We start from the raw sequence: 25296 nt of genomic DNA on the forward strand, positions 1-25296 counted from the left end.
GGACGAGCTGACTGAATCAATCCCCATTCAGCGGGTGGAATATTCCTATTCAGGAACTACCTCCATCTCCACCCGCTACGACTACCACTACTGCTGCTGCTACTGCGTATCACACCCACCGGTGACCTCGCGTCTGTCTCCTCACCGCGCTGACTCCCATAGTCAGGCACACGTTTGTGAGAGTCAGCCCCCACTTTCAGGCGGTGGGATCGTTTTGTCCAATGAAGCATTGAGCGCCACGTGGTTGGTCATCTTTCCATCATCAGCCCTACAAAGTGTGCGCCAGGTTTTCTCTATGGCTGCCGGTGCTGCTCTGCTGTTGCTGCTGCGCCCTCCCCCCCCTGTCAGCGCTTGTGCCATATTTGGGACTTGTTCTGTGTGGCCTGCTTGCCTCACTTCCTTACTCGGCACTTTCTCTTGTGTGCTTGCATGCCTTTCTCCGCAGTTACATGATAGTTGGACCTGACTACAGACAACTGACAATTGACAACCGACGCCGCACCACTCACTCACTACTGTCATACATGTCCGTCCGTCTTGGAGACGCTGCAAGGCCCGGCTCTTTCTCGTCTCTCGCCTGTGGTCAGCTTTGGCATCAAGGGTGGATGGGTGGGTGACGGAAAAGGCCTCAGGCCCAACACCTGCATGTCTTGTCGACCTGCTGATTGGTATGTCTTTCGATATCTGCCTGCCCCGTATCAATGGACGTACCCGTCGGATGTGCACTGACCGGAGGAAGCACTGCCACGGCGGGAAAATAATCTACTGACATGCTCGAGGACGCCCACGGTAAGAAAGAGAGGAGAATGAATTTTGTATAAGATGTCCAAATGTTTCCATTTGTTGTCATCCTTATCTCCTCACTCTACAAATTATCAAGTTGTTTCTCAGTACATAGAGAGCCACGGCCACTGGTATCCATCTTCAATTGTCACATCGAGACACAAATAGTATCTCTCGTAACAGTCAGTTATTCTACGGCTTGGACAATCCAGGACACGCCGCACGCAATGGCATCGGCCTTCTTCGCCCGCAAATCCGTTCTGTCCATGAACTCCACACCCAACACTACAGGCGCGAGCCTCTTCCAGCAGAGCACCACCACATCCACAACAAGATCGTCTTCATCATCGTCATCATCACCATCCTCACAGCAGAGAACTACCTGTTCCGACAACAATAACACATCAAAACACCAGCAGCCGACCAGCAGCTCCTCCTCCTCAAGCAGCAGCAGCAGAAATGCGGCGCCGGCCAGCGAGAGAAGTTCCGGCACAGACTCGCTCTCGAGCTCCGTGAGCAACAGCAGTTATGGATCGTTTATGCGGTCGATGTATACTAGGGGGTTTTAAGGGGAGGGCGGGGTGTAGCATAGAGCCGACTTCGTCAGGATGGGTGGTGCCTCTTTACCGTCTTCGAAGAGGCTTGCTGGGCTGGGCCCAGGCAGTGGCATCTTTCAATCGGCTGCCCCCTCCATATCTTTCTGTCTGTTGAGGGAGCGTCGTTGGAAGAGCGCCCGCTTAATGTCTTTACAGAATATAATATGTCTCTCTTCAAGCGCAAGCGTTGCCTTTTTTTTTCTGACATCTCCGTTTCAGTGTATAATGCGTTTCTCTGTCAGTCACTGGTGGATTCGACGATAACTCGAGACTGACTGACTGACTGACTGACTGCGAGGTTCTTTCTTGGCAACATGGACACGGGCAACGGTTTGAAATAGGTGTCTACCTTTGCGGCGGTGCCTGACCACACTGGAGCCATCTGAACGACGATCCAGGTCACAAATCTGGGCCGGTACGTGGCGAGTTTCCAGCCCTCCAACATCAAAGCAAGATGCGGTCCATCCGACCATGGCTTCGTGGGAGAGATGAATCTGTCTCCCCAACTTACGCCCTGTCTGTGTCGAAGCCACTTGGTGGATGCCCTCTGTCAGCGGGTTGGGGCGACCCTGTTGAGTGCCCGGACCGTGGAATGTGGAGAATGGGATGTATTCCAGGTCTCCAGGCCCTCCGTTGCCGGCGTGCCGGCTACGCGAGAAAAAAGCAGTCCTAATAACGGCCACGCACAGCAGGTCAGTTTCTCCAGCTCAGTTCACGGTGTCGCTCAGGGGGGGGCGCACTCACTTCGAACAGGCCGTGATCGGCCAAAAACATGTCGTCCCCGGGGATTTCAAAACTCATCGGACTGTCCTCGCTCGACGTCCAATCCCACTGATCCACAAGCCCTGATGTCGTCGTCGTCGTCGTCGTCTGCTGAGAGTCGACACTGCTGGCCGCAAAATTCTCGACTGCGTGGTGCACGGTTCCGATCTCCAGCCTGTCAATGGCCTCGAAATCCTCCTCCCGAGACCCGTGGATGCCGCCGCTCTCGGGTTGCAGGTGCTGTTGTCGACCCGGGCTTGGTGACTTCTTGCCATTATCGGCCATCGGACCGTCGTGGAGTTGTTGGACTTCCTCCAGTTTCGCACCGACGTTTACTCGAGCAGCTTGCAGCGAGGCTGAGCATTGCGGAAGCTGATCGAACGCCATCGTCGCCACCTTTCGGACTTGTCTGAGCGCGTCGCCGCTCGTGCAAGCCTCGTTGGAGCTCTTCTTCAAGAAATCCGACACCAGGCCCAAGGCTGTCGCCACGTGGTGCGGATAGGGGTCGACGCTGAGCAGGCACACCATGTCGTCGCGACGAGACGGGGCCGAAGAGGTCGAGCCAAATACAGTTTGAAGGGACACCTTGCATTGGATGCCCAGCAAGATGATGTTGATGGTCTCCTGCACGGCAGCCCATTGCGCGTTGTCCGGATTCGTCACCAAGTCTCTCCTGCCAAAAGTATCCAGGGTGTCGTACAGCATCAGGAGCCCCAAGTGATAGTGGAGAGCGAGAAGATCTTTGAGTCCGTCAGCCCATCAGACAGTCAGTCAGTCTGCATTCTAATGCATGAATTCTGGAGGATGAATGCGGAGTACCTACACCAATTGAGCTGGGCTTCGAAGCCGAGAAAGAGTAACGCCCGCTTACAGGCGGCGAGCAGCGGCGCATAAGTCACGTCGTATCTGAGCATGCACTGCAGAACGGCCGTCTGTGCCCGGACCACCACGTGCGGCTCGTGGCCGTAGTTCAACGCCTCTCGCAACGCGGCCACCGCTTTCCAAAACACGCCCTTGCACCCGCTCGCGGACTGGACGATCCAGATCGCGCGTTGGTTCGTCACCTCGAAGCCGTTGGCGCGCCAGTCCTCGGTCTTTTCGTGGAACTCTTGCGCCGTCTTCTTGAGGAGCTGCACCGTCTGTTCCTGTTCGAACCCGAGGAGACTCGCGTGGAGGATCGATGGGAGACCAGTTGTGAACGAGGCAGATGTGTCGAACACAAATCCTGCCCAGTACGCAATGGTCTCTCGCAGTTCGTAGCCCTCGTCAACCGTGTGGTGGGGTGATGTGTCGACTACCGCTGACAACGGTACCGAATCGGTCGCAATGGCCGCGGACGAGAAGCGGCTGACGTCCCTCCTGGCTCGCACAGTCTGTAGTTGTCGCATGGCGATGTCGACGCAGACCTCACCGATGGTCCCGTCGCCGAGCTCGTGGTCCTCCAGACCGGGAGGCAGGGGAGTCATGCCGAAGATATACAGGGCCAGGATCGACCTGTAGCAGCGCTTCTGCAGGATCAAGAGAACCTTGACCCGGGCATTGTGCCAGAGCTTTCGGGCCAGGTCGTTCAGCTTCTCGGTTGAGATACTCTTGCCCGCCACGAGCGGCAACCACCGGACGCTGAACGCGTGGACGGCCGCGTTGAGGGCCTGGTTGACCACCTTGCCTGCCTTGACGCAGACATTCCCCGAAGAAGCAGTCATCGATCGGGGTTTCGCGTGGCCGTCGTGGCGCCGGCACGGGCATTTCCACTCGTCCAGGCTCACGAAGAGTCGTGAGATGATCGTCCGAGATCCCTATGTATCGGCATCGTCCCGGACAAATGTTATTCTTCTGATCTGAAAAGAAAATTGACGGAAAGTCCGTCGTGGGGGTACATACATCTGGAAGTCCCGGGTACGGGCAGCAACCACCGCCGAGCCATACGCCGAGGGCGGTCTCGAAGATCGAGGAGAAGATATGCCACATGGACGAGTCGATGAGGTCCTCTCGTACATTGAACGCCCGGGCCACCCTTGACGACGCGGGGCTTAACGAGGAGGGTGTGTCTAGGTCGAGAGATCTATTCGATTTAGCAGATTGGCCCGAATCACAAAACGGTACGCTGTCCTCACCGGCGGCACTGTTGCATTGGCCCTTCACGACCATTGAACGCCGGATGCATCCGTCCTTCGTCCGTCTCGGCGCTGCCGGAAGAAAAGATCGATTCGGACGTACGACGACGGCGCGTAGTTGCTGTCTGAAGCCACTGGACACAACACACTCACTAAGCTGTCCGAAAGGCAACGCTGGGGAGGAAAGTCGTGCCCACTCACTCACTCACTCACCTTGAAAGTGCAGGGCCGATCTTTCCGGGCGCAGTTGGTGCATCGCCGGTCACGAAAGAGGCCGTCCAATCCCCCGCCGCCGTTGACAGGTTCTCGTCTGTGCACAGCGTCGCAGCGGATCCTCGACGAGCGGCAGCCATCGCAGCTGGAGTTCTGCTTCCTGGGCGGACGTTGCGACTCTTTGATCATACTGGACAACTTTGCTGCTGCTGCTGCTGCGGCTGCGGCTGCTCACTTCAAGTCACTGGGCGAGAGTTGGAGGGTGCATACAACCAGCTGAAGATGTACAACAGTACCACCGTCTCCGGGTCTGTGATTCTGTACCCTGTATGGACGGCCAGCGACAGTGACTTTGTCAGAAAAGGACGCTGTTGCGATGATGTTTGAGCCGGAACCGGGAGATTCAGCGCTGGAGAAACGGTAGCGAAGTCGCTCGCTCCCGCAGACAATAATGAGAGAACGACTCACGCCCCAATACCCTTGTCCGGCCCCTCCCCCTTTTCCAGGCAGCCTTCACACCTCGCCGACTACACCTTCCGGTCCGTGGCCCCACTTGATGAGTATATACTATAATCCTTCCTCGCGTTAGTCCGCTTTGGGCAATATCAGCTCGTCATTTCTCCACGAGGCTAGCAACCCCGGGGTACTCTGGGATGATACCCAGCTCTTCCTTTGGGAAATGCACCTTAGCCCGTTTCCCCCAGTTGTAACCTTTGGTCTATCACCTGAGGACTTTGCGGGGTAGCAGGAACACAAAAGAGGAGAAAAGGGCGGACGAAGCTCATTTTGTCTAGACCTCCGTTCCAGACACCATCTCGATGAGCATGTAGGTGATCGTTGATGGCCGGCAAATCCGAGAATTTACCCCTTATGGTGCTTGGAGAGGAGCTTCTAATGTTCTCGCACCATCTGCAGAGCAAAAGAATCGCTTCCGAAGAAGTCCTGGCTCCGCGGCAAATGTCCCACGAATGCTGTCGTATCGGGGCCAGGAACGGTCAACCGGTGGCCACACCCATCGACCTACCAAGCTACCTTCATAGCAAATATCTCCCTTGCATCCAGACAGAGCTTCCACACCATCAATGAACACCATCATCACCCGTCTCTAATCGAATCTAGGGTCTTTCCTTTTCTTTTGTTCCGTCCCAGGCTGCTATCCAACATGTCCCTCCCTCACCCGCGCCGCATCGTCACCGGCCACGACGACCAGGGCAAAGCCATCTTCCTCACCGACTCGCGTGTGCCGCTGGAGACCACCAAGCTGGGCGCCAGCCTCGGCGTGCTCTGGGAGACCAAGCAGTTCCCGGCCGACAACTCGGGCAGTCAGGATCCCATAGCCACGCGCACGACCGACCTCGCCAACAAGAACGGCGTGGTTCTCCGGGTGGTGGATATCGAGCCCGGCACGACGGAGGTGAGGGTATTCTCCAGATGCTTAGACGAATAAAGAAGAGAGAAGCCCAGGGAAGATAAATGGGGAAAAGATTTATTTGTTTCATGTCACTGACAAGCATTTCTACAGGCCAAGATGCTCTTCCACCGCACGGAATCGCTCGACTTTGGCATTTTGTTTGACGGCGAGGTCTCGTGGTGAGCTAACTAATTGCCTTCTTTCAAACCCTTGCCTCCATTTCACCACACGAAAGAGCCAGGTTTAACAAGAATGGAATGGATGCACAGCTACCTCGACGACGGGGCCAAGGTCGACATGAAGCCCGGCGACGTGTGTGTGCAGCGCGGCACGATCCACGGGTGGACCAACACGGGCACCAAGACGGCGAGAATGTACTTTTGCCTGATAGGTACGCAAAATCTCCTATCGTCACGGTCTTTTGTTTTGTTTGTTTGTTCTGTCCAGACTCTTGACGTACATTGGAAATAGCCGCCAAGCCAGTTACGGTGGGCGACAAGGAACTCGGGGCACACGGCTACCACAAGGAGGATGTCGCGTCAGGAGGGACCTGAAGGCAACGCAACGCAGAGTAGCATGAGCGTGAATAGAATATGATGGGGTGGGAATGGTGATACTTCCTCTCCGCCGTGCCCCGGCATGCTGGAAACCCGGTGGATGGAGACTGAAACGGGAAGAATAGACCCCGGTGGCACAGCTCAGCCCCGGTCCGGCATTTTCTCTGAGGCAAAAAGACCACCGTGAACACAATCTCAATGTTATTTGCCATGCCTTGCCTTCTGATAGCTTAAGAGGGCCTTTGGTCCTTCAGCGGTGATAATCCTGCTCCACTAAAGCTGTTATACAAGGCCCTGGACTCGGGGCAGGACAATTCCGCGGTATATTTTATCTGGTGGTCACTCTTGGCTCCAGGTGATTGATAGTTTCTGGGATATCTGACATTGTTGACTTGAGACAGTCTTTGCTGGAGAACGACTATTGAGAGGGGAGTATATGCATTGCTCCTCACATCCTGTTCGTTTGTGTCAAGAACATCTCTCCCCCTTCCAGCAATCCTACCTCTCGCTCAAAGCCTCACTTACCCCCTCCTCGCCACGTTGATGTACCCCGGCCTCAGCTTGGTGAACACCCCCTCTGCATCGTACTGCTTGCTCACCTTGACCAACTTCGCCAGGTTCTGCTCGCCGTACCCCGCAAACACGTCCTGGTCGCCCGCGGCGTAGTTGAGGTAGATGTACCGGTGGAACTTGTCCTGGGCCTTCGCCGTCCCGACCAGGCGTTGCGCGAATACCCGCGCGAGATTCTCGATCAAGTCGTCGTCCGACGGCTCCGTCCAGGACCAGAGCAGGGCGATGACTTTTTTCCATCACGAAAACCCGTCAGTCTCTGATTACGGATACATGGATGGCAGTACGAGTTTGGTCCTTTTCACTCACCGAATAGAGGGCCGTCTTGTCTGCTGATACCCAGTGTGTTCTCATTCTCATCCACCGGGATCATGCGCGGAAGTACCGGCTGGAACAGGATCGCCGGCACAAAATTCTTGACCGTGTCTTTGTGCGGGGTGATGACGTCCTTGTAAATCGCCATGGCGTCGCTGAGGACGGCAACATCGCTTTTGACCGCCAACGCCAGCGTCTTGGACCTTTAGGCGAGAAAGCAGTCAGCAGATGCAAGAATCTCACTCAACGCTCGCCATCCAGCATTCACGCCCGGAAGGAGGGACTACTGAACCTGAGTCCATGCGGATTATTCGCATTCAATTCCACTGACAGGTCCGCGATGGTGCGGATTTTGGTCGAGGACGCGATCGACGGCAACGCCTTGAACCCGTCGAATACGGGCGGATCGTCCTGGGGTTTCCCGTGCGACAGCACCGCCGTGGTGATGAACTTGCCCATGGGCGCAACGTAGGCCGTGATGATGAATGCCTCGGCGTAGACATCGGCGGACGACGAGTCCGGGTTCTGGTCCATGCAGAACTTCTCCAGCAGCCCGATGGCCGACGCCTCGCCGTCTTCGAGATATTGCTTGACACCGCCCCAGATCTGACTCTGCTGGAACGCCACGAACTCGAACGTCGTCACGATCCCGAAATTTGTACCCGCGCCGCGCATTGCCCAGAAGAGGTCTGGATGGCTTGCCCGGGTGACGGTTTCAATCTTCCCGTCTGCGAGGACGACCTGTAGTGGTTTGACTATCAGTGCCTGTACAGGGACCAGCATCGTGGGTATAATGGGGAAGATACTCACCTCGTAGCTTTTGACATTGTCGCATGCAAGACCGTACCGGCTGGCTGCAAAGGATATCCCCCCTGAGGGAACAGTTAGGACAGTCTCTCACAAGCTTTAGTCACCGTACCCACCTCCAAGAGTCAGCCCGCCCACACCGACCGTCGAGATACGCCCTCCCGGGACGCTGATGCCCAGGGGATCGAGCTTGCCGTAGACGTCGCCCCACTTGGCCCCGGCGCCGATGAACACGGACTTGCGGTCAGGGGCGACCTCGACCGAGTTGATGCGGCTCAGGTCAATCAGGATGCCGCCGTGGATGCTCGACGCGCCGGCATAGACTCCGTGGCCGCCTGCCTTCACGGCGAAAGGGATCTGGTGGTCCCGGGCAATCTGGAGGACGGTCGAGATGTCTTGGGCGTTCTCCGGGAGCACTTGAGCGGCGGGGACCAGAGCCGCCGACTGGGCAGTGAAGTATTTCAGCTCTCCTGCCTTGGGCTCGGAGACCTTGCTCTTGCCCAGTTTGTCGGAGAGGATGCTGTACTATTCGCAAAGTTAGTGGACTCGGCTGCTGCCCTCCTTATCTCAGAAGCTCTGTGAGTGACTTGCCACTTGTTTGCCTGCCATGGTGTGTTTCCGTCTTGAGTGGCGATGTAGAACGAAGCAGGGCAGGGATGTTCAATCACAGTAGTACTACCGCTTTATAATGCTGGGGTTGCACCTTTTCAGCCAGCATCCCCAAACCCCCCAGGCCATTTGTATACATATGTAGTCAGAACTACCGCGTCGGGGTCGTTGGGTACACACGCGGCAGGCAGCATCAGTTGATTTCCACCGTCCTCGGTTCCCGTCCGCTCTGCGCTTCTCGGATCCGGGAACCGACGTCGTTCGTTACAAACGACGACAAACCCCACGGGACCCCAGATCCCTTGCCACGGGTTCGCGAGCCATGTGCTGCTGGTTCCTGCGCCTGCTGGAGTAAAGGCGGAGTAAGGGGCTCTGTGGAGTGTGTCGTATTTGTGAGGGGTGCTTGCTCGCTGCCTTGACGGTATTTTGTATCGGGAGTTTCTGGGGGACAGCGATACCACGGTTCGGATGCGGACGAGGCGGCCAAAGCGGGATGTAGAGTAAACCCCGGGTCAATAAATGCATACATAAGGCACCGGTTTCCCCGTCTCGAAATAGTCTCCGTCGCCCTCATTCTCGCAAAGATTCCTCCTCTCTCTCTCTCTCTCTCTCTCTTCTTCACCTCAAAACACACAGCCTCAATCCTACACGCAACCATGGTTGTCAAGCTGCAGATCCTCATCCACAAGCAGGACCATATCAGCGAGGAAGAGTTCCACCGCTAGTAAGCCCGGTCCAAAGAGAAACAGTATGGCACCACAAAAGAAGTGCTAATCGTTCTCGCACAAGCTGGTCCGAGGAGCACCCCAAGATCTGGCTGAACACGGAGATCGTCAAGAAGAAGATCATCACGTACTCTCAGGTTGGTTTGAGGCCCCCAAGCACACATACATCACCTCGGGATGTGTGGACGGATGGGTGGTTGACGACGGGGAATAGTTTCATGTCGACAAGAAGTCCACGGCGGTCCTCTCCCAGTTCGGCGTCGACATCGGGTCGTGGGATGGCATCGTGACCATGGTGGCCGAAAACATGGACGACCTGCTGAGCGTAGGATTTACCCCCTGTTCCAAGGTCGGTCCGATGAAACACGTATTTTTACTAACGAGACATTCCCATCTCAAAGGTCTTCGGAGACGAAGAGTATCTCCGCGTGGTGGTCCCGGATGAGAAGAAGTTCCTCAAGCGCGAGACGGGCATTATGATGATTGGCGAGGACCGTCCCAAGAAGGTCGACGGGAAGGTCGTGGTGGATATTTCCAGGTAGAGAACCGCGGAGAAACAGAGAGGATCTAAGTCTCTGTCCATACACCGCCTGCTCACGTTCTGAGCCCAGTCAATAACAGCCTTTCTCGGCGACTCTTAATGTGTGTTCCTGCCCTGGTGTTTGAGGAACGGTACCCGTTGTTTACAGAGCGTTATGAAGTTCATACGGAGCACATACGGAGCATCGTTGAATGTATACCACGACCCTCACCTACCGTGCAACTTTATGCCCACCGTGATCAGTTTTCCATTTCCATGACAAACCGCATGCTGTGAGATTGCCTAACGTACTTGACAAGGCAGCAGGAAATGCCCACTGAAGCTGCGGTCTCCGGGATTGGTCGCCCCAGCGGGACCTGGATATAGTCGACTCTCCAGCCAACGTATCGGATTATTTCCTCGGGCCATTTATCGACCGGGGGAAATCAAGTAAATGGTTCCTTCTGAATACCATCATTGTCGGGCGATTTCTATACGGACGATTCTCGACGGGAGATCTTGATTGTTCCGCTGTACCGCTGTTGAAAATGGTAGAATGTTTCGCGGATCAAGATATTCCTGAGGACGGGACAGCCTAGATCTCTGGCTGGAGCAGGTATATAAGTATCCAGTGCAACAGGACAGCTCTTGGACTGTTTCTTCTGGTAGACAAGATCTCAAGGCTCAATTTCTACCATCAGATATATTAGAACCAGCAGGCAACCCCTTCATCACACAACCAGGTCCCAGATATCTTGTCTCAGCATGGCCTCCCCATCAACTCTGGAGTATACCCCCCTCTCTGAGCGGGCCGAGAGAGTGGCGACGCAGCTGTTCGTCCCCTCGGAACAGATCCAAGAGCGGGTGGCCGAGTTTGCGCACGTCCAGCCGCGCCCGGAGAACAAGGACGGCGACACCGAAGTGATCGAAGGCGAGACTTTCACGCACCACTTTATCCTTGGCCGCGGTGACGGCGAGGTGGTTCGATGGCACTATGTCGAAGCCGGACCCCAAGACGGCGAGGCGATTGTGTTCCTGCACGGCATCCCCGACTCGTGGTTCCAGTGGCATCTCCAGATGGTGGCCCTGGCCAAGACGTTCCGGTGCATCGCCGTCGACTTGAAGGGGTATGGACAGTCCGACAAAGGTGCAGGCGACTACCGTCACGAGGGTGTCGGCGAGCAGATCTTAGATATGCTGCAGCTGATCGGAGTCCAGCGATTCAACATTGTCTCGCACGACCGAGGCACGGTCCCGGCAGACTTCATCGCCGCCAACCACCCAGAAAACGTCCTCCGCTACGCCCGAGGCGAGCAGCACCTCTTCCACTATAACCCGAAACTCTCCCCTCAAGGGGATCTGTTCATGAACGCGCCATACAACGGGGTTCTGGACGACGCACGCCGCGTCGTCGTCTGGGCCCACTCGAGCCTCTGTGTGCGGCCCATCCCAAAGCACCAGGTGGAGCGGCTGATCCAAGAATTCTCCTACCCGGGAATCGCAAAGGCCGTCCCGCGGTACTTCAACTCGTCGACGTTTCGCGCCGAGTGGCTCCAGCGGCGCAACCGTCTCCTCGCCGCGTGGACGTGCGCGGTGTTGATCCTCCAGGGGTACGATAGCAAGACGCAGCCGCGAGAGTTCTACGAGGACATCTCGCAGAAACACATCCCGAACGCGAAGAGTGTGCGTGTGCAACTCATTCCTGGCGGCCACTTCTGGAGCCTCGAAAGCCCGGCCGAGACCACTGCCGCGTTGGCGGAGTTTTTCAGCAGCTGAGCTCCGATAAGAGCTAATCGCAAGATGAGTGAAGTGAGCGTCTTTCTGGGTAAGGAAGGGTAGGTGAGATGGGAGTGGGGGCTAGGAAGTGTGTGCAGGTCGCCGTGCATAAGTCGAGACATTCGTTATAAAAAAGGACTGGGATTTGACAGGGCACAAGTCTGACTTTCGTCGTTGGTGTTTCGCATGCACAGCAGTTTCAATAACAAGGAATTAGCCAGAAAATGGGCCAGAATATATATCGTCGAGATAATTCGAGAGTTCTCCGCCGATATCGTCGTAGGCGAAGTCGGCCTGACCATTCACATTTTCGATGCCGTTGTTTGTCACAGCACACGACACTCCGGGCGCGCTGAATTCAGACCATGAAGTCGGAATCGTGTCGAGCCGCAATGTCGACTCGTTGGTAAGAACAGTCGAATCGGCCAAGGTGTGGTTGTGGCCGTAAAACAATAGTTCTGGATCATTGAAGTTAGATCCCGTCGAAAATGAGTCAGGCTGCCACGGCAGGTTAATTTCAGCAGGAGGAGTATTAAGCACTCCTTGCGGTGCTTCATGCTGTTGCAGGTAGTGAGTCTCTACTACTAGGGAGTTGGTTTGACTTCCTTCCCTTGACAAGGCAGGAAGCTCGAGCGTTCCGCAGTTCAACCCCGGCACGACATCAAGATCTGACGAAGCAGTGTACCTGGATCTATTCTCTGAACCGTGAGGCTCGTTGACGTGCGACATAGGGGCACCGCCGGGGTTATTTCTCTGTTGCCCTGCCTCCGAACGGGAGGAATCCCTGACTTGATCAGCAGAGATACTCTCCCCTTCGGCCACACCACTCGACCGGGCGGTGAATTGCTTCAATCGCATAGCGAGCTGGTCGAGATTTTGCCTGAGCACGCTCGGCATCTCCCAGTATTGAATAAATCGGGTATTGATGACTTTCAAGATCTCGAATTGTGATCGAATCAATCTCCTCTCGCTTTCGTCGTCCGTCAATTCCTGTTGCAGCAGTTTCACCGTCGCAGCCAACCAGGATGCATGTGCAATACACGGATTTAGATACTGGTAGTGCAGCTCCGAGCAGTTGAGCATCACATTCAGCATGGCGTCTGAGGCGTGGAAGCACTGGTGGAGTTCTTGGCCAGACAACCCTGAGAGTGAGACAGGATTATCAGTAGATAAGCTGTCGCTCCCTTTTGTTGTCATCTTTCGGAGCCTTTGCACATATTTCTCGAAGACGAATGGCCTCAGCGCGAGAAGCTTGACCACTTCAGCCAGAATTGCGACATTGTAGATTGCAGTCTGCCAGTAGAGGTGTGATGTAGTCAAATTCGGGTCAGTCATCTGCGCTCCGAAGTCCAGTATCTGCCCATGGAACTTGAGATTGGGTGGCACGACGAGGAGATAAAGATGAATAGAGTTGAGCATCGCCATGCGATTGTTATGAGACCTCGTTGCGGTGTCACTTTCAACCTCAGAAGCAGTGACTTTCTTTCCAGGGGAATGATAGTTTCGCTTACCAGTAGGACGGGCCATCGAGTTCGCCTCCGCCAAGAAGGAAATGAGCACAAGGAACCATGCTCTTGCCGACTTCGTTCCCGTTTGCTGAAGAGATTTGGGTCGCTCAATAAAGTCATGATGGAGGAAACTGCTTTGCTGGTACTTGCCTTGAAACCATCGGTCGTCGTCTGCCGGGAGCAAGACTTTGTTTGGAGTCCAGTTGGTCACGTTCGGAACCTGCTTGATGACCGTAGCGAAGGTGTCGATCTCATAGAGCGCCCAAAATGCCCGTCGCCGCTCTTCGTCCTCGCACCATCGGTTGAGGTCGATAGGGCTGCTGTTGGGGACCACGTCTGAGTCCACAGAGTCTAGCCCGAGCTCAAAGGCGATCCGGATACAGAGCCCAAGAGACCTCCATGCCCGACCACGGACGCCCTTGACAATCATCCAATGGGTCACAAGAATCTTTGCTTGAAGGAGACACAGTGGAGGTTGATCGTCTCCGCATTCTTCCAAGACTTTGTCAATATAGTCGTTGGCTAGGTCACCAAAGTGAGATCTAGATAGAGCTTTGCTGTGCCCGTCGACGTCGCCTTTGCCGCCGAAAATAAATATGGCTGCAAGTAGCGCTTTCAATTGCAAAGGGGTTGCGATTTGGCTGAGCTTCGAGGCAAACGTGGACTCTCGGAAAAGGCCATATGAGGTGAAAGTACGAAAGAAATTGCCCACTCTAACGCGAGTCAAATCGAGCCACAACATAGCTTCGGTCTTTTCTCTTACGTTCGTTTCATGAACTCTAGTGTGACCCCAAGGTCACTGCAGGCAGACTTAAGAGTGTCTTCGGTCACTTTCACTAGTTGGTCGGCAACGGGTACTATTCCCTGAGACCTGGGAGATGACGCTTCATGCGAAGGACTGATCAGGTGATGAATACTGATCGAATGCTGCCGTACCGCCTCGTCCAAGAGATGGGATTCCGCAATGGAACTTGCGAGAGTAGTGACCCCATAGGGACGGTTCTTTGTAGCTTCGGTTGACGCAGTCCGTCGTTGTTTCACCTGGTTTCCGCCAATGCGGCCGCCACGCATTTGGTGACCAAGGTAGCGTCTTTTATGAATGCTCCCGGGCTTAGGTCCCGGTTTGAGCCCTTTGGACGGATAAGAACACTGCAGGCGATAGCACCGGCATCCCGAGCATATTGGCAGGTCTCTGCTGCACTTCACTTTGCGGTCGCGACAAGCGAAACACGCGAGTCTCGGTGGTTCGATATGTGCCATTTCCCCAAATCTTGAAGAGATAACGGAGAAGTATTAAAGTTTGAGACGGACAGAGTTACACGATGTTCTGCATGAGTATCAGGACCAACGGTCAGTCTCTCTAGACCGATGTCCTGTGGGAGTGGAGGAAAGGTACTCCCATGACATGGAAAGCAAGCCCCGGCTATGGCGTTGCGGGGTTGATGGAATGTGGGACTGGGAGCGAGGCTGAAAACTGAGCAGATGGTGAATGGATCGTCATCTTTTGCGGGACATCGAACCATACAGGCAGAAGCTATGCCTGGCGGGAAGATTACCGTTAGCCTCGGGGCAATTTCTATCAGGACCATCCCGATCAGATGTGTCCACACCCGGCGTGATATAATGGTAACAGCCTTGAGACACTTCTGGCCACTCTCTCCAGTAAGCGAGGAATGGAGGTCCTTACGCCTTTTGCGACTCGTCGGCGTCCACAAAATCATACTCTTTCCTGAAAATGAGGTCCTCGAGCCGTTCCGCCTGAGGAGGCGAGAAAAGCCGCTCAAGGAACAGCCGCACCTCTTGGGGTAGTGGCTGCCGGTCCAAAGGCATGATGTCCCGGATTTGAAGAAGGCCGTTCTGAATAAACACGGCAGCGACATCTGCCCACGCGTCATCTAATTTCACTAGTACCCCGGACCATAGCTTATTGCCGGCCTGGGACTCAGTCGGAGTGTCCAAGATCTGTGACGTGATGTACGTTTTGAGGATGTATGCGGCCTCCTTGGATGATTGTGCCAGGTGCTCAATGCTGGAGTTATTGCCAAGAGGCTGCTGATCTGCGAATGCCAGCAAAATGGCCAACATCTTAGATGATGGGATGGCGTCAGGCTGTTGTTGTACTCGTGGTAAGGGGTGCAAAGCCAGAAGAACGAGCTCGTCCAAGGTCTGGTGATATGCGCTAGACGACAAAGTTTCCCCCAATTGCGCATTTGTATAGCGTATCAAGTCATACTGAACGGCAACTTTTAGGAAAGACAGATTGTCTGCCGTCCATTCTTCGAAACACCGACCGGCTTTGCGATAGATGCACCCCGTTATAGCGTGCATCTTTCTGGCGCACCCGCGGAGCATCCTCCATGCCCAATTGCTGATCAGTTGTTGCCGAAAGTGAAAGATTAACGACAAAGGCAAAGAGCCCGATTCATGGTCGTTCTGCGATGCGTATTGGAGGAAAGTAATGGCGGTCTCAAGGGCGTGCACCACATGTGGGTCACCGCCGTCATCATCGTCGTCGTCACCATTACGGTCAAGGTGCTCAGACGGCATGATACGCCCGTCTCCTTTGGCTGAGAGCGCGAGGAATACTGTCAGCGACGCGTTACAGATGTACCGTGAGAAGTCGACTTCCTTGGCACCCATCTGTTGCATTCGCACATGTAGCTCCTGGCTTTCGCAAAAGAAGTCGTACACTGTTCTGAGAAAGTATAAGCACAGTGATCAGATACGATGGGGAGAATACTTTCCGGTGAAGGAACTCCACTTGCCAGTCCGTCCATCGTTCTCTCTCAATCTTTCCTCCAATCTGCAACAGACCTTTGCAAATTGCGTTGACACGGTCCTTCGTGGACGAGATCCTGTGCTCCATGGATCTTGTTGCAAAGTCCTCAGCTTCGAGGGTAAAGGCAAAGTCATCGTGCTCTTCCTGAGTGTAGGAAAGATATAAGGCTGTCGTGTGCACTCTAGGAAGGGTAGCTGCCAGTTGAAAGATCATGACGGCCTCTGCTCGGTCCACAGGGTTGATGGTCTCAATGATCTGCATGAAGAAATCGTCCAACTCTGCCGGGAGCCGATCTAGCCGCTTGAAAAGTTTGGGGATTGTCGCCCCTGCTTGAAGGCATTGCAGCAAGTCTCGCACCACCAAATGGACCCAGAGGAAGACACCTGATGCCTTGTCCACGATCTGGGCTTGCAGATTGATGCATTGTGTTTCTTTGAGCACTCGAAGCACTCGAAAGTTCCTGTCCCCCTCGAGATGATCTCGCACGTAGGTTGACACGTCGTCCCTCGTCAAGTCTTCCAGACGAAGACCTGGAAAGTCCCTGAAACCCTCCTGAAACACTGTCCACGGTCGGCTCGAGACGCAAATTTTCACATTATCATGTCGAGACGCAATGCCGACGAAAAGGTCAACCAGACCCTGGCGCTGCGCGTCGGTACCTTCGTATTCATCCAGTCCGTCAACGAGGATTGCAAAGCTGATTGAGCTGGAGCATGTCTCAAACAGGCGTGCAATTGCAGCCGTCAGCTCCTGCACCGACCAATCCTCGAGATTTGACTGGCCAAGGTAGTATGCGCGCCAGCGTTCCGGATGTGCAATTGGGAGGAGCGATGAGTCTTGCTTGAGAAACTGGTACAACAGAGTTCGCAGAATACCAACCACGGACTTCTGGAGCTTTGTCCCTGCTCTCCAGAAGAACGCACTGGCCACACGAAGAGATTTATTCCCAGCCCATTTCTCGAGCAAGGCCTTCAGTTTGGCATGATTGGACAAATAACGCATGAGGCATGATTTGCCAGATCCGGGCTTGCCATTGACGAAGAACAGACCATTCGAGGGCTGCTCATTCTTCAACCAGTCACTGAATGTCAAACGGTCAGAGTTGCAAACATAATCATCCTCGAAGATCCAGTCAAAGGTGGTTCTGTGTGCCTCGGAAATCATTGCCCTCCGATCCTCGTGCTGGACAAAATAAAGGCTTGCGAGCATCTTTGGAGCCGCTGTATCAGCCAAACACTCTTTTGCATCCCTCATGATGTTCTCCGATGCGGCTTCAATGGCTGCTTTGTATTGGGATTGCCATTCACGAATCGCTTGCTGGGTTGTCGAGCTCTCTTCACGAACGACAGACTTCAATTCATCGACTTCAGAGGTCAAGGTGTGGTAGCCATTTAGAACCGAGTCCAGAAACGACTTCTTCCCGGACTCGTTGACTTGAACAAACTCCTGAAGGTCGTGCGAACGCTGTATACTGCGGAAAATTGAGCCTTGGCTTTAAATTCAAACGTTGAAGTCACAAACCTCAAATATGCAACCAGGTTCAGGCTCAAATTCGATTTCACCCTTTCCAGATCTTCCAGGAGGGAATGGATGTCCCGCTCTTTGATCTCGGAGGATATAGCCAGTCGCAACGCTCCAAATCGCTTCTCACCTAGTTTTGCCATTTTTTGAAGCAATGCGGTAATCTTTGATGCCACTATTCGACAGTGTTGGTTGGCATCCAGAATACCTTGCTCCCATTCCGTCATCTGCTGGTTTTTGTTCTTCGGTGGACATCTCTCCAACCTCGAGGTCAGGTCAAGAAGATTTCGGTTTGATTCATTAAGTAGCGCCGTGCCAGGCAATGTCCCTTCAGATGTGATTTCCTTCAACTTTGACAACACCTTCCATCCAAAGTCGACGACTTGGATCACATTCCCCGCCACGCCCAACGCCGTAATCGGATCGAGCATTTCGTTTCGCTAGACTATAGGCGCTGGCCTAGCATAGCTCTCCAGCAGAGCAGATCTGGACGAAGGCGTCGTTGATGGGGAAGGAAGGACCAGGACATCGGCTGCCTGAATCCTGCTCCAAGGTGCACGAAGTAAGTGCGGCGATATCCAGAGCCGGAAGCGCTGGAAGAGCACGGTCAGGCCAACTGGTGCTCTGTCTTGCTGTCTGGACCACTCAATCGGCCTTCCACGCATTAATATGGGCATGAGGGAACGATGAGTCGTGATAAGGAACTCTCGAGGGGTCGCAGAAGTTCCAGCCTCACGGCGGTGTTGCATCTGCTAAGCCACTTTGGCATGTGCCTTGAGATAGGCGATAACCGAGACCCTGCGCAAGTCGGTTCGTCATTGGAGCTCGATGCCTTGGTCAATACAAGCGACTTGGCAGACACAGCCCAGTTTTAAGCCGCAGTAGGTTTAGACATGGTTCGTGGTGTGTGAAGGCGACGCCGCAGGTTGCCTGCTCCAGGTGAAATGTCCAGAGCCAGGTGTTCCCACAATGCCTGATTACCGTCCGACCCGAGCATTCAAAGCAACGTACCCAAGATTGGGAAACGTGAAATAGAGCACATTTTGCAGAACATTAAACGACCGGTCATTTGAACCTTACATAAAAAGAGTCCTGCGTGCTGAGGTCGGTCCAGCCCCAGCTCCGGCTCTTCGTCGAACTCTCAACTGACGTCTTCTTTTCCTTCTTGATTAAGCTGCCTAAAGTCGTGTAAGCCCTCCCATTTCTCTTGAATCGCTCTCCAGGTTTAACCTTGTGTGCCTTTGTGTAGATAAGAATTGGCCATAAGTGGGGTATGTGACCCGGCCTCTTGCCAAAAACGACGGATTGTATGGAGGGAGGCTCTGGCTGAGACGCGGGCTTCCCATCGATCAACACGCAGCCGGAGCTTGCAAGCTCGCTTTCCACATATTAGAGTTCACATCTGTCAGTGACTGTATTGCTGTGGTCGCCAAATCCGATTCTAGGTAATTTTGTATATCATTGAGATTGACAGAATGACACCCCGCTTTGACTGGGAAGCCAATGGCCTCAACAGAGCTCGGTTCGAGGCTTTAACGAAACTACTACGTTTGCGTGATCATGGCCAAATTGAACCTCCGTCCCGGTTCGATGAGCTGCAGCATGATGCAAGAGCCGACGGTGATGCTGTCTCTGACGACGTCGACTCTACCAAGGCATTTACGCTCGCGGATTTCAACCCCGATCACCTGCGGAGAGTCTTTCTTGATAGACTAGCAGAGCTGGTAGCTAACGAGAAGGGTGGTCGACATGTCGCCGCTACCATGATGGTCAATGGCCAAGACAAAGTTGATGTCTTCGTTGCTAGAAACAACAAGTTTCGTCCGAACGACGTGACATTTCTTGAGCAGACTGAAGCGCTGCTGCGTCTCATTGCACGTGGCGTGGGTTAGTTATATGCCTTTGATCGGACGTATCTTGAGACCTTCGAAGGATCTAGGCTGACCAAGACGCCGTACCTATGTGTCAAAGGCGGAGGTAGCCAGCATAGTTCTACGCTTTGGACAGTACTCCTTGAGCACTACGAGACGAGGATTGAAGGCTACATTGTTGACCTTAGACAACTTCTCAAACGGTGTTTCCCGACTGAAGTCCCAAACAACCAGCCTCAAGTCGTGGAGTCTCCCCTTGTTTCCCATCTACGCGGACTGCGAGACGACGCCTTTGCGCTGTATCCATCGACAGCAACCAGAAACGAGGTTTTGGTGCGTCGAGCTCACTTTATATACAAGAGCTTCCCAGTCGACGACTTTGCTGGACTTCATTTCTCTGCTTCGCCGGACTTTAGAAGCTGCCTAGGTTTCCTGGGAAGACTCCATACTTCGTTTAGTGTCCTTGTCAGAGCCGCGGAAAGACTGCCAAGCTTCGAGAACATCAACATCTCTATCGTCAGGCTTCCAGCCCACAGTAACGCGGTCGCCAAAAGGGGCGAAGTAGACGTTGGGGGTTGGACTCTCGCCCAAGTCTTCGATCATCTAGGACACACCCTAACCGACGACCGGGTGCACAGTCTGCTGGGCTCTCGAGGCAAAAAGGCTCGGTGGACCAGAAGCAAATTGCTGCAGGAATTCAACAAACTGAAGTCATCGACTTGGGAAGTACACGCCGAAATGCAACTGTTGCCGTCCTACATCCAGGCCATGGCGACGACTGACTCGGTCGTTCAGTATATCGGGTGCAGCAAGAAAAGCTGTTTCCTCTGCTGGCACTTTTTGGACCTATTCGCGGGCATCAAGACGAGAGGATGTCACGGAAAGCTGTACAATCTCTGGGGACTCCCGGATTTTGAGGGTGTAATCACTGAGCAGATGGAACGAGTCGTGGCATCAGTGCGAGATGTCGAAGGCTTGGTCGAGCGACAGATGTTAGATGGGCAGGACCGGATCTTGATGCAGGCGAAGGAGTCAACTGTTGGCGCATCGTCGATCAAGACGGCCATTCCGGGTTCTGGGCAGCCTTCGATGATCAAGAGGGTACTGGAGTACCTTGAGAGCCAGAGGGCTAGTCTCTTTTTTCCGAGAGAAATTGCAGAGTAGGTTCTCTTGCTGATTCACTCTCTAGTCGCCAGTGATACCCAAAGACTGACTTTGACAGAGAGCCGCAATACGAGGAGGCGGCCGGGAGCTCCGTGATCGATGAGCCCAACAACGATACAGTACCCACCGCTGGTCCTTGCAGAAACACTGACTGTGATAAAATCACCACCCGACGATGTTCTTACTGTGGCGGGCCCTGGTTCTGCAGCGTCAGGTGCGAGGAACTCGAAACCTACTCCCACAAGTTCTCCTGCAATCGCCGACCGATCACCACGGCAGATCTTCTCGAGAAAGACTGCTACCGAGACTTACTCCCAGAAGACCCCCAGGTCCGTGAAGACTATGGGTTCCAGCGCTGTAGAAACCGCAGCGAAGAGACAATGCTTTTTGGGCTCTATGTTGGGATTATCAAGTATCGCAACATCTCCAGCGAGGAGTTGCATCACTGGAGGATAGAGGGTATTCTCGTCGACAAGATCGTAGAGGTGTTCTCCAAGATACCCGAAGGCTTCCGTGGAAGTTACTACCCCTGGTTCCTCTGCAATAGGCACATCCTCGAAGGCGAACAGAATGTTATACGCGACGAGGACGACGTGGATAAGTACATCCAAGAGCGATACGCCGAGGCGAGAGCCTATCTCGACCCGACAGACGAGACCAAGGCGGTCGAGGATCTAACCCCCTTCGCGAAGCAATACTGCTTCTTTTTCTTCTCCATACTCCTCGACAGCAAGCACCCGGGCCCACAGATGGCGCTCCTAGATCTCTGGTACGATTTCGGCTTCGTCGTCTGCTCCGACGAGCACGAGGAAAACACACTCTCAAACTGCTACCAGTGGCTCCTGCTAGGCAATAAACCTGCGAGAGACCACTTCCGAAGTCTGCGGATGGAGCACCTCGCTCCCCTAGACTTCCCAAAGTGCAGCTTCACCGATTTTTGGAAAGCCTGGGAGGCAGGTTCGTTGATGGAGCTGTTTAGTCGGTACGGCACCTCTGGAGGCGCCGACAGTTACGGAACCAAGCTCGATTACCGGTTTCCTGCACTGCGAGAATTCCTGTCGTACCCCGGCAAGAGCCCTCGGCCATCAGTCTGGAGGCTGAAACACTTCCTTGCGATCGAGAATGCGTACGTTCTGACCGTTGCGCCAGAGATTGGAGCTGCGGCGATGGAGTATGGGTTCTACCCGCAGCTTGATACAAGGACTAGGCTGGATCTTCATGACTTCTACATCCGAGTCTTTCGGCGTGGGTTGCTGCCCAGAGAGATGGATGAGGCGAGGAGGAAGGGAAATATGCATGAGATGGCGGACCGGTGGAGTGGCGGCGATGTTAGCGAGAGGGTTAAGCAAGTGTTGAGGGAGTGCAGGATACTGAGATCGTGGACAACCTAGATGCCTAAAGCACCCTTTAGCTTATGGTGAGTGAAAGTTGTAATGTGTTCGCCAAGGGGAGGGCGAATTCTGGGATCAATGTATCCAGCTCGCCAGGTTATAGAATCAAATGGTGGCACCAAAATTCGTTTTAAATGACACCACCACCAAAGTAATGTAATGTAATGAATTTAATGGATAAGCTAAGATATAATAGGATAAGTGTGACCGTCAAGTGGATTCCTCCTGGACAGCCCGGAATAGTTTACCCCGGTTCTAGCAGGACACCGATCTCGGAATATGAACCCTTTCCCCACTCAGTCAACTTCATTCCTTTCTTTATTCTCCCCTCATCTAATCCTATAGCTGAGAGAAGGGGAAAATCCAACATCCAGAAAAAGCCATGCCTCCTACTGGTCTCGCCATCCTCCTCGGCGCCGGCCCCACCACCGGTGCGGGCATTGCCCGGGTGCTCGCGCGGGCCTCGCAAGGAAACCTCGCCGTCGCCCTTCTCTCACGCAGCGGCGACGTGCAGCTCGCAGAGCGGCTGTCGCGCGAATCCGACGGCGGGGTGCTCAAGGCGTTTAAAACCGACACGACGGAACAGAGCCTGAACCGCGTGTTTGATGAGGTCCAGCAATGGTCCGCATCGCTCGGCAATGACGTGAAATTGAAGTTGGCTATCTGGAGCATCAAGCACTCGCACAAGACGCCCTTCGAGGACGAATCCGCCCAGCGCTTCGGCGACAGTCTGCAGACCTACGTCACCGGCGCCATGGTATTTAGCCAGCTGTGTCTCAAGTGGATGCTGGCCCAATATCCGGCAGATGTGGAGCCGAGCTCAGAAGGAGGTGCGGAAGAGGAAATGGTCAAGAAGGGAACGTTGATCTTCACGGGCACGTTGGGTGCTTTGAGGACGAATCCTGGCTACGCCGCCTACGGAGCCGGCAGGGCCGGTGTGAGGATGCTGGCACAAAGTCTGGCAAGGGAATATTCGGCCAAGGGCGTCCACGTCGTTCACGCCATTGCAAACGGCGGCATCGTCGATGCCGATGTATCTGGAGGTACCGAAGCGGACGCGGATGCAAAGGCGAAACACGCCAAAGTCCTGCTGGGAGAAAGGATTCGCGCGGAAAGTGTTGGCAAACTGTACCTCGAGTGCATGCGCCAGGGCTGCGACCTGTGGGTCCACGAGTTGGACATGAGGCCTGCAAGGGAAAAGTTTTAAATCTGTTTCAATGATTGTGGGCGGCTTCATCTAGCTACTATAGGTGGACAAGAGCGTTGGCCGAGCACCTGCAGAACCCTGTGTTAATCAAAAAGGGAATACCCATCTCCGGAGCCTTCCCAGTTTCTCTGAGAAGACGACCGAGCAACTCTCCATGGTGTAATTGCCACGAACTTGGCCTTCCTGGTGTGCTCAGCTGGCCACATTCAGCCCCGCTATACACGACCATTCTGTTGAAAGGCCTCACAGCCTGCCGGGTGCCACAACAAGGCCGACATAGCCCGTCTTTATCACCTTAACATCCTCCAATGTCTTTGACAATGGTCCTCTGGTGATGAACGATGTTCAACTTGACATCAAGAAGAAAACCGGCCGAGCCAGCCGAGCCCGCCGAGCCCGGTATCCGCCTTGGCAAAAGGTATTTTTTCCGCTCCGCTCCGTAAGCGAATTCGACACCAGGTAAGACCGACATTCGTCGCCAACGATGTATTCCCGGTACATCTACACATGAACACTATGCAGGTAGCCTGGGTTTCCACGGTCGCCGGTATGGAGCGCCCTTCTCTCGATTGACCGTGGCAGGATGACGTCCTCTTTCATATCTATATCTATGTCTGGTTTCATCGGCACCTTTCCATCACGGAGCCATACTCACAAGGCGTGGAACCTGCACATCTCATCATCTATTTGTACAGTCCTATAACTTTGCGTCCTTCTTTTCCTTCGGTTTTCGGGTAATGTTGCGGCTGGCGTCCATGACCAGACTGGCATGGGTACTGCTCGCCACCAGCTCCCCACCTTCATCCCAAACCTCGATGTTCAAGTCAAACCGCCCATTTCTGATCGCTTTGGCCATGACTCGCACAAACAACCATTCGACACCCTCCTCTGGCAACAGCTTTTTCACATCCAAGTTCAAAGTGAGCGTCGGATACCAATACTTGGCGCGCGGTTCGTTTGATTTGAGGAAATTCTTGAGTTCGGCTTCGCTGTGTTGGCCGATTGCGGCCTCCTCCACGAAAGGATTGACGTAAGACTCGACAATTTGCGGAAACATGTCGACCACAAACCCTAGCGCATCGTTGGTCCAGCGACCCGTGATGTTCTCATCGGGATTCAGAGAGGGCGTCTTGGGTGCGAACCGAACCCACTGGTCTACTATGGCCCGAGGTCGACCGAACTCGCCGGGCGGAGGTCGGCGATCTGGGTGGACCAGGAAAATCTGAATGTTTTGCGCTGCACGGCGAAACGAAGGAAAAGGGTCGCGTGAGCGCCTGGTATAGTTTTCATCCTGGCCTCGTTCACCCAAAAGCGCAAGGTTCGCGGGTAAGGCGGGTGGCCAGCGCTGATACTGAGTGTCAAGACTCAGGCCTTCCTCAGTTGCGATGTTGCTCATGGTGATGTAGCCCTGCGCTTCATCCTGCCATTGGTCGTTATGTTCCTGTTTCTGCGCCAGGACAATGTGTAAGTTGCTGACACGTGCGCCCAGTTTCACGTCTTTCACAGTGAAGATGGCCGGACCCACGGAGGTACGCCGCAGGAATTGCAGGTGCAAATTGATCGGGTGCGGTTCGGAGCGAGTCTTGTGAGTGAGGGACATGTGGACGCGCGCAACCATGAGAAAGGCCGAAGTAACGTAGCCGCCATTAGGGACTGAAGAAGGTCATGAATAAGTGTGCAAAACGAGCAGATCATGTAACCTACCGGTCCCTATACACCATTCATTTTCCAATGTGAGGGCATATTGATGTGAGGAGAGTTGCTTGATGGGGAGGACATCAGCGAATGTCGGAGGCGCCATCGTTCTCGCTGGCCCGGAATGTTGAGAAGAGAAGGGCAGAGAAGCTAGCAGCTCGGCATCAATGGAGATTACATGGCGCAGAAGAATAGAACAACATGGTCAAGGGAAACATGAGAGAGGCTTCGGGACAACGCTGACAAGTAGCCTCGGTAAGGAGGCGCCGAGATGATGTTAGACCGCATTGGATTTGCGCCTTGCTGGTTGGTGGGAATCGTAGCAGAAGTGACGCCTAGAAGCCTAGATTGCGCTCAGCCCCGAGCACCCCCAGAGCACCCCTCTCACAAGTCTCTGTGGCT

General features: G+C 54.3%; 10 protein-coding genes across 10 annotated transcripts; 5 read left to right on the forward strand and 5 right to left on the reverse strand.

Annotated features, from left to right (window-relative positions):
- Window positions 1-970: 970 nt before the first annotated feature.
- Window positions 971-4608, reverse strand: AYL99_04531 (hypothetical protein; the record flags this gene model as incomplete). The annotated part of the gene is made up of 5 exons (XM_018836045.1): window positions 971-1285; window positions 2124-2881; window positions 2965-3937; window positions 4023-4203; window positions 4469-4608. The coding sequence occupies 5 exons, from the start codon at window positions 4606-4608 to the stop codon at window positions 971-973; spliced, it is 2367 nt and encodes a 788-aa protein (XP_018695695.1).
- A 1022-nt stretch (window positions 4609-5630) lies between these two features.
- Window positions 5631-6433, forward strand: AYL99_04532 (hypothetical protein; the record flags this gene model as incomplete). The annotated part of the gene is made up of 4 exons (XM_018836046.1): window positions 5631-5882; window positions 5991-6058; window positions 6149-6270; window positions 6351-6433. The coding sequence occupies 4 exons, from the start codon at window positions 5631-5633 to the stop codon at window positions 6431-6433; spliced, it is 525 nt and encodes a 174-aa protein (XP_018695696.1).
- A 524-nt stretch (window positions 6434-6957) lies between these two features.
- AYL99_04533 (hypothetical protein) lies at window positions 6958-8737 on the reverse strand (the record flags this gene model as incomplete). Its single annotated transcript, XM_018836047.1, has 6 exons — window positions 6958-7235; window positions 7316-7524; window positions 7653-8062; window positions 8132-8193; window positions 8245-8653; window positions 8723-8737. The coding sequence occupies 6 exons, from the start codon at window positions 8735-8737 to the stop codon at window positions 6958-6960; spliced, it is 1383 nt and encodes a 460-aa protein (XP_018695697.1).
- A 656-nt stretch (window positions 8738-9393) lies between these two features.
- On the forward strand, window positions 9394-10004 carry AYL99_04534 (hypothetical protein; the record flags this gene model as incomplete). The annotated part of the gene is made up of 4 exons (XM_018836048.1): window positions 9394-9461; window positions 9527-9599; window positions 9677-9787; window positions 9864-10004. The coding sequence occupies 4 exons, from the start codon at window positions 9394-9396 to the stop codon at window positions 10002-10004; spliced, it is 393 nt and encodes a 130-aa protein (XP_018695698.1).
- Window positions 10005-10747: 743 nt separating this feature from the next.
- AYL99_04535 (hypothetical protein) lies at window positions 10748-11758 on the forward strand (the record flags this gene model as incomplete). Its single annotated transcript, XM_018836049.1, has 1 exon — window positions 10748-11758. The coding sequence occupies one exon, from the start codon at window positions 10748-10750 to the stop codon at window positions 11756-11758; it is 1011 nt and encodes a 336-aa protein (XP_018695699.1).
- A 213-nt stretch (window positions 11759-11971) lies between these two features.
- Window positions 11972-14337, reverse strand: AYL99_04536 (hypothetical protein; the record flags this gene model as incomplete). Its single annotated transcript, XM_018836050.1, has 2 exons — window positions 11972-13979; window positions 14030-14337. 2 exons carry the CDS (start codon window positions 14335-14337, stop codon window positions 11972-11974), a joined length of 2316 nt encoding a protein of 771 aa, XP_018695700.1.
- Window positions 14338-14949: 612 nt separating this feature from the next.
- Window positions 14950-17997, reverse strand: AYL99_04537 (hypothetical protein; the record flags this gene model as incomplete). The annotated part of the gene is made up of 3 exons (XM_018836051.1): window positions 14950-15956; window positions 16081-17516; window positions 17567-17997. The coding sequence occupies 3 exons, from the start codon at window positions 17995-17997 to the stop codon at window positions 14950-14952; spliced, it is 2874 nt and encodes a 957-aa protein (XP_018695701.1).
- A 1044-nt stretch (window positions 17998-19041) lies between these two features.
- AYL99_04538 (hypothetical protein) lies at window positions 19042-21992 on the forward strand (the record flags this gene model as incomplete). The annotated part of the gene is made up of 3 exons (XM_018836052.1): window positions 19042-19453; window positions 19538-20597; window positions 20660-21992. 3 exons carry the CDS (start codon window positions 19042-19044, stop codon window positions 21990-21992), a joined length of 2805 nt encoding a protein of 934 aa, XP_018695702.1.
- Window positions 21993-22374: 382 nt separating this feature from the next.
- AYL99_04539 (hypothetical protein) lies at window positions 22375-23199 on the forward strand (the record flags this gene model as incomplete). Its single annotated transcript, XM_018836053.1, has 1 exon — window positions 22375-23199. One exon carries the CDS (start codon window positions 22375-22377, stop codon window positions 23197-23199), a length of 825 nt encoding a protein of 274 aa, XP_018695703.1.
- Window positions 23200-23896: 697 nt separating this feature from the next.
- Window positions 23897-25000, reverse strand: AYL99_04540 (hypothetical protein; the record flags this gene model as incomplete). The annotated part of the gene is made up of 2 exons (XM_018836054.1): window positions 23897-24852; window positions 24904-25000. 2 exons carry the CDS (start codon window positions 24998-25000, stop codon window positions 23897-23899), a joined length of 1053 nt encoding a protein of 350 aa, XP_018695704.1.
- Between the last annotated feature and the right edge of the window lie 296 nt (window positions 25001-25296).

Source organism: Fonsecaea erecta (assembly GCF_001651985.1).
Source record: "Fonsecaea erecta strain CBS 125763 chromosome Unknown Scaff3, whole genome shotgun sequence".
In the NCBI taxonomy this organism is placed as follows: domain Eukaryota; kingdom Fungi; phylum Ascomycota; class Eurotiomycetes; order Chaetothyriales; family Herpotrichiellaceae; genus Fonsecaea; species Fonsecaea erecta.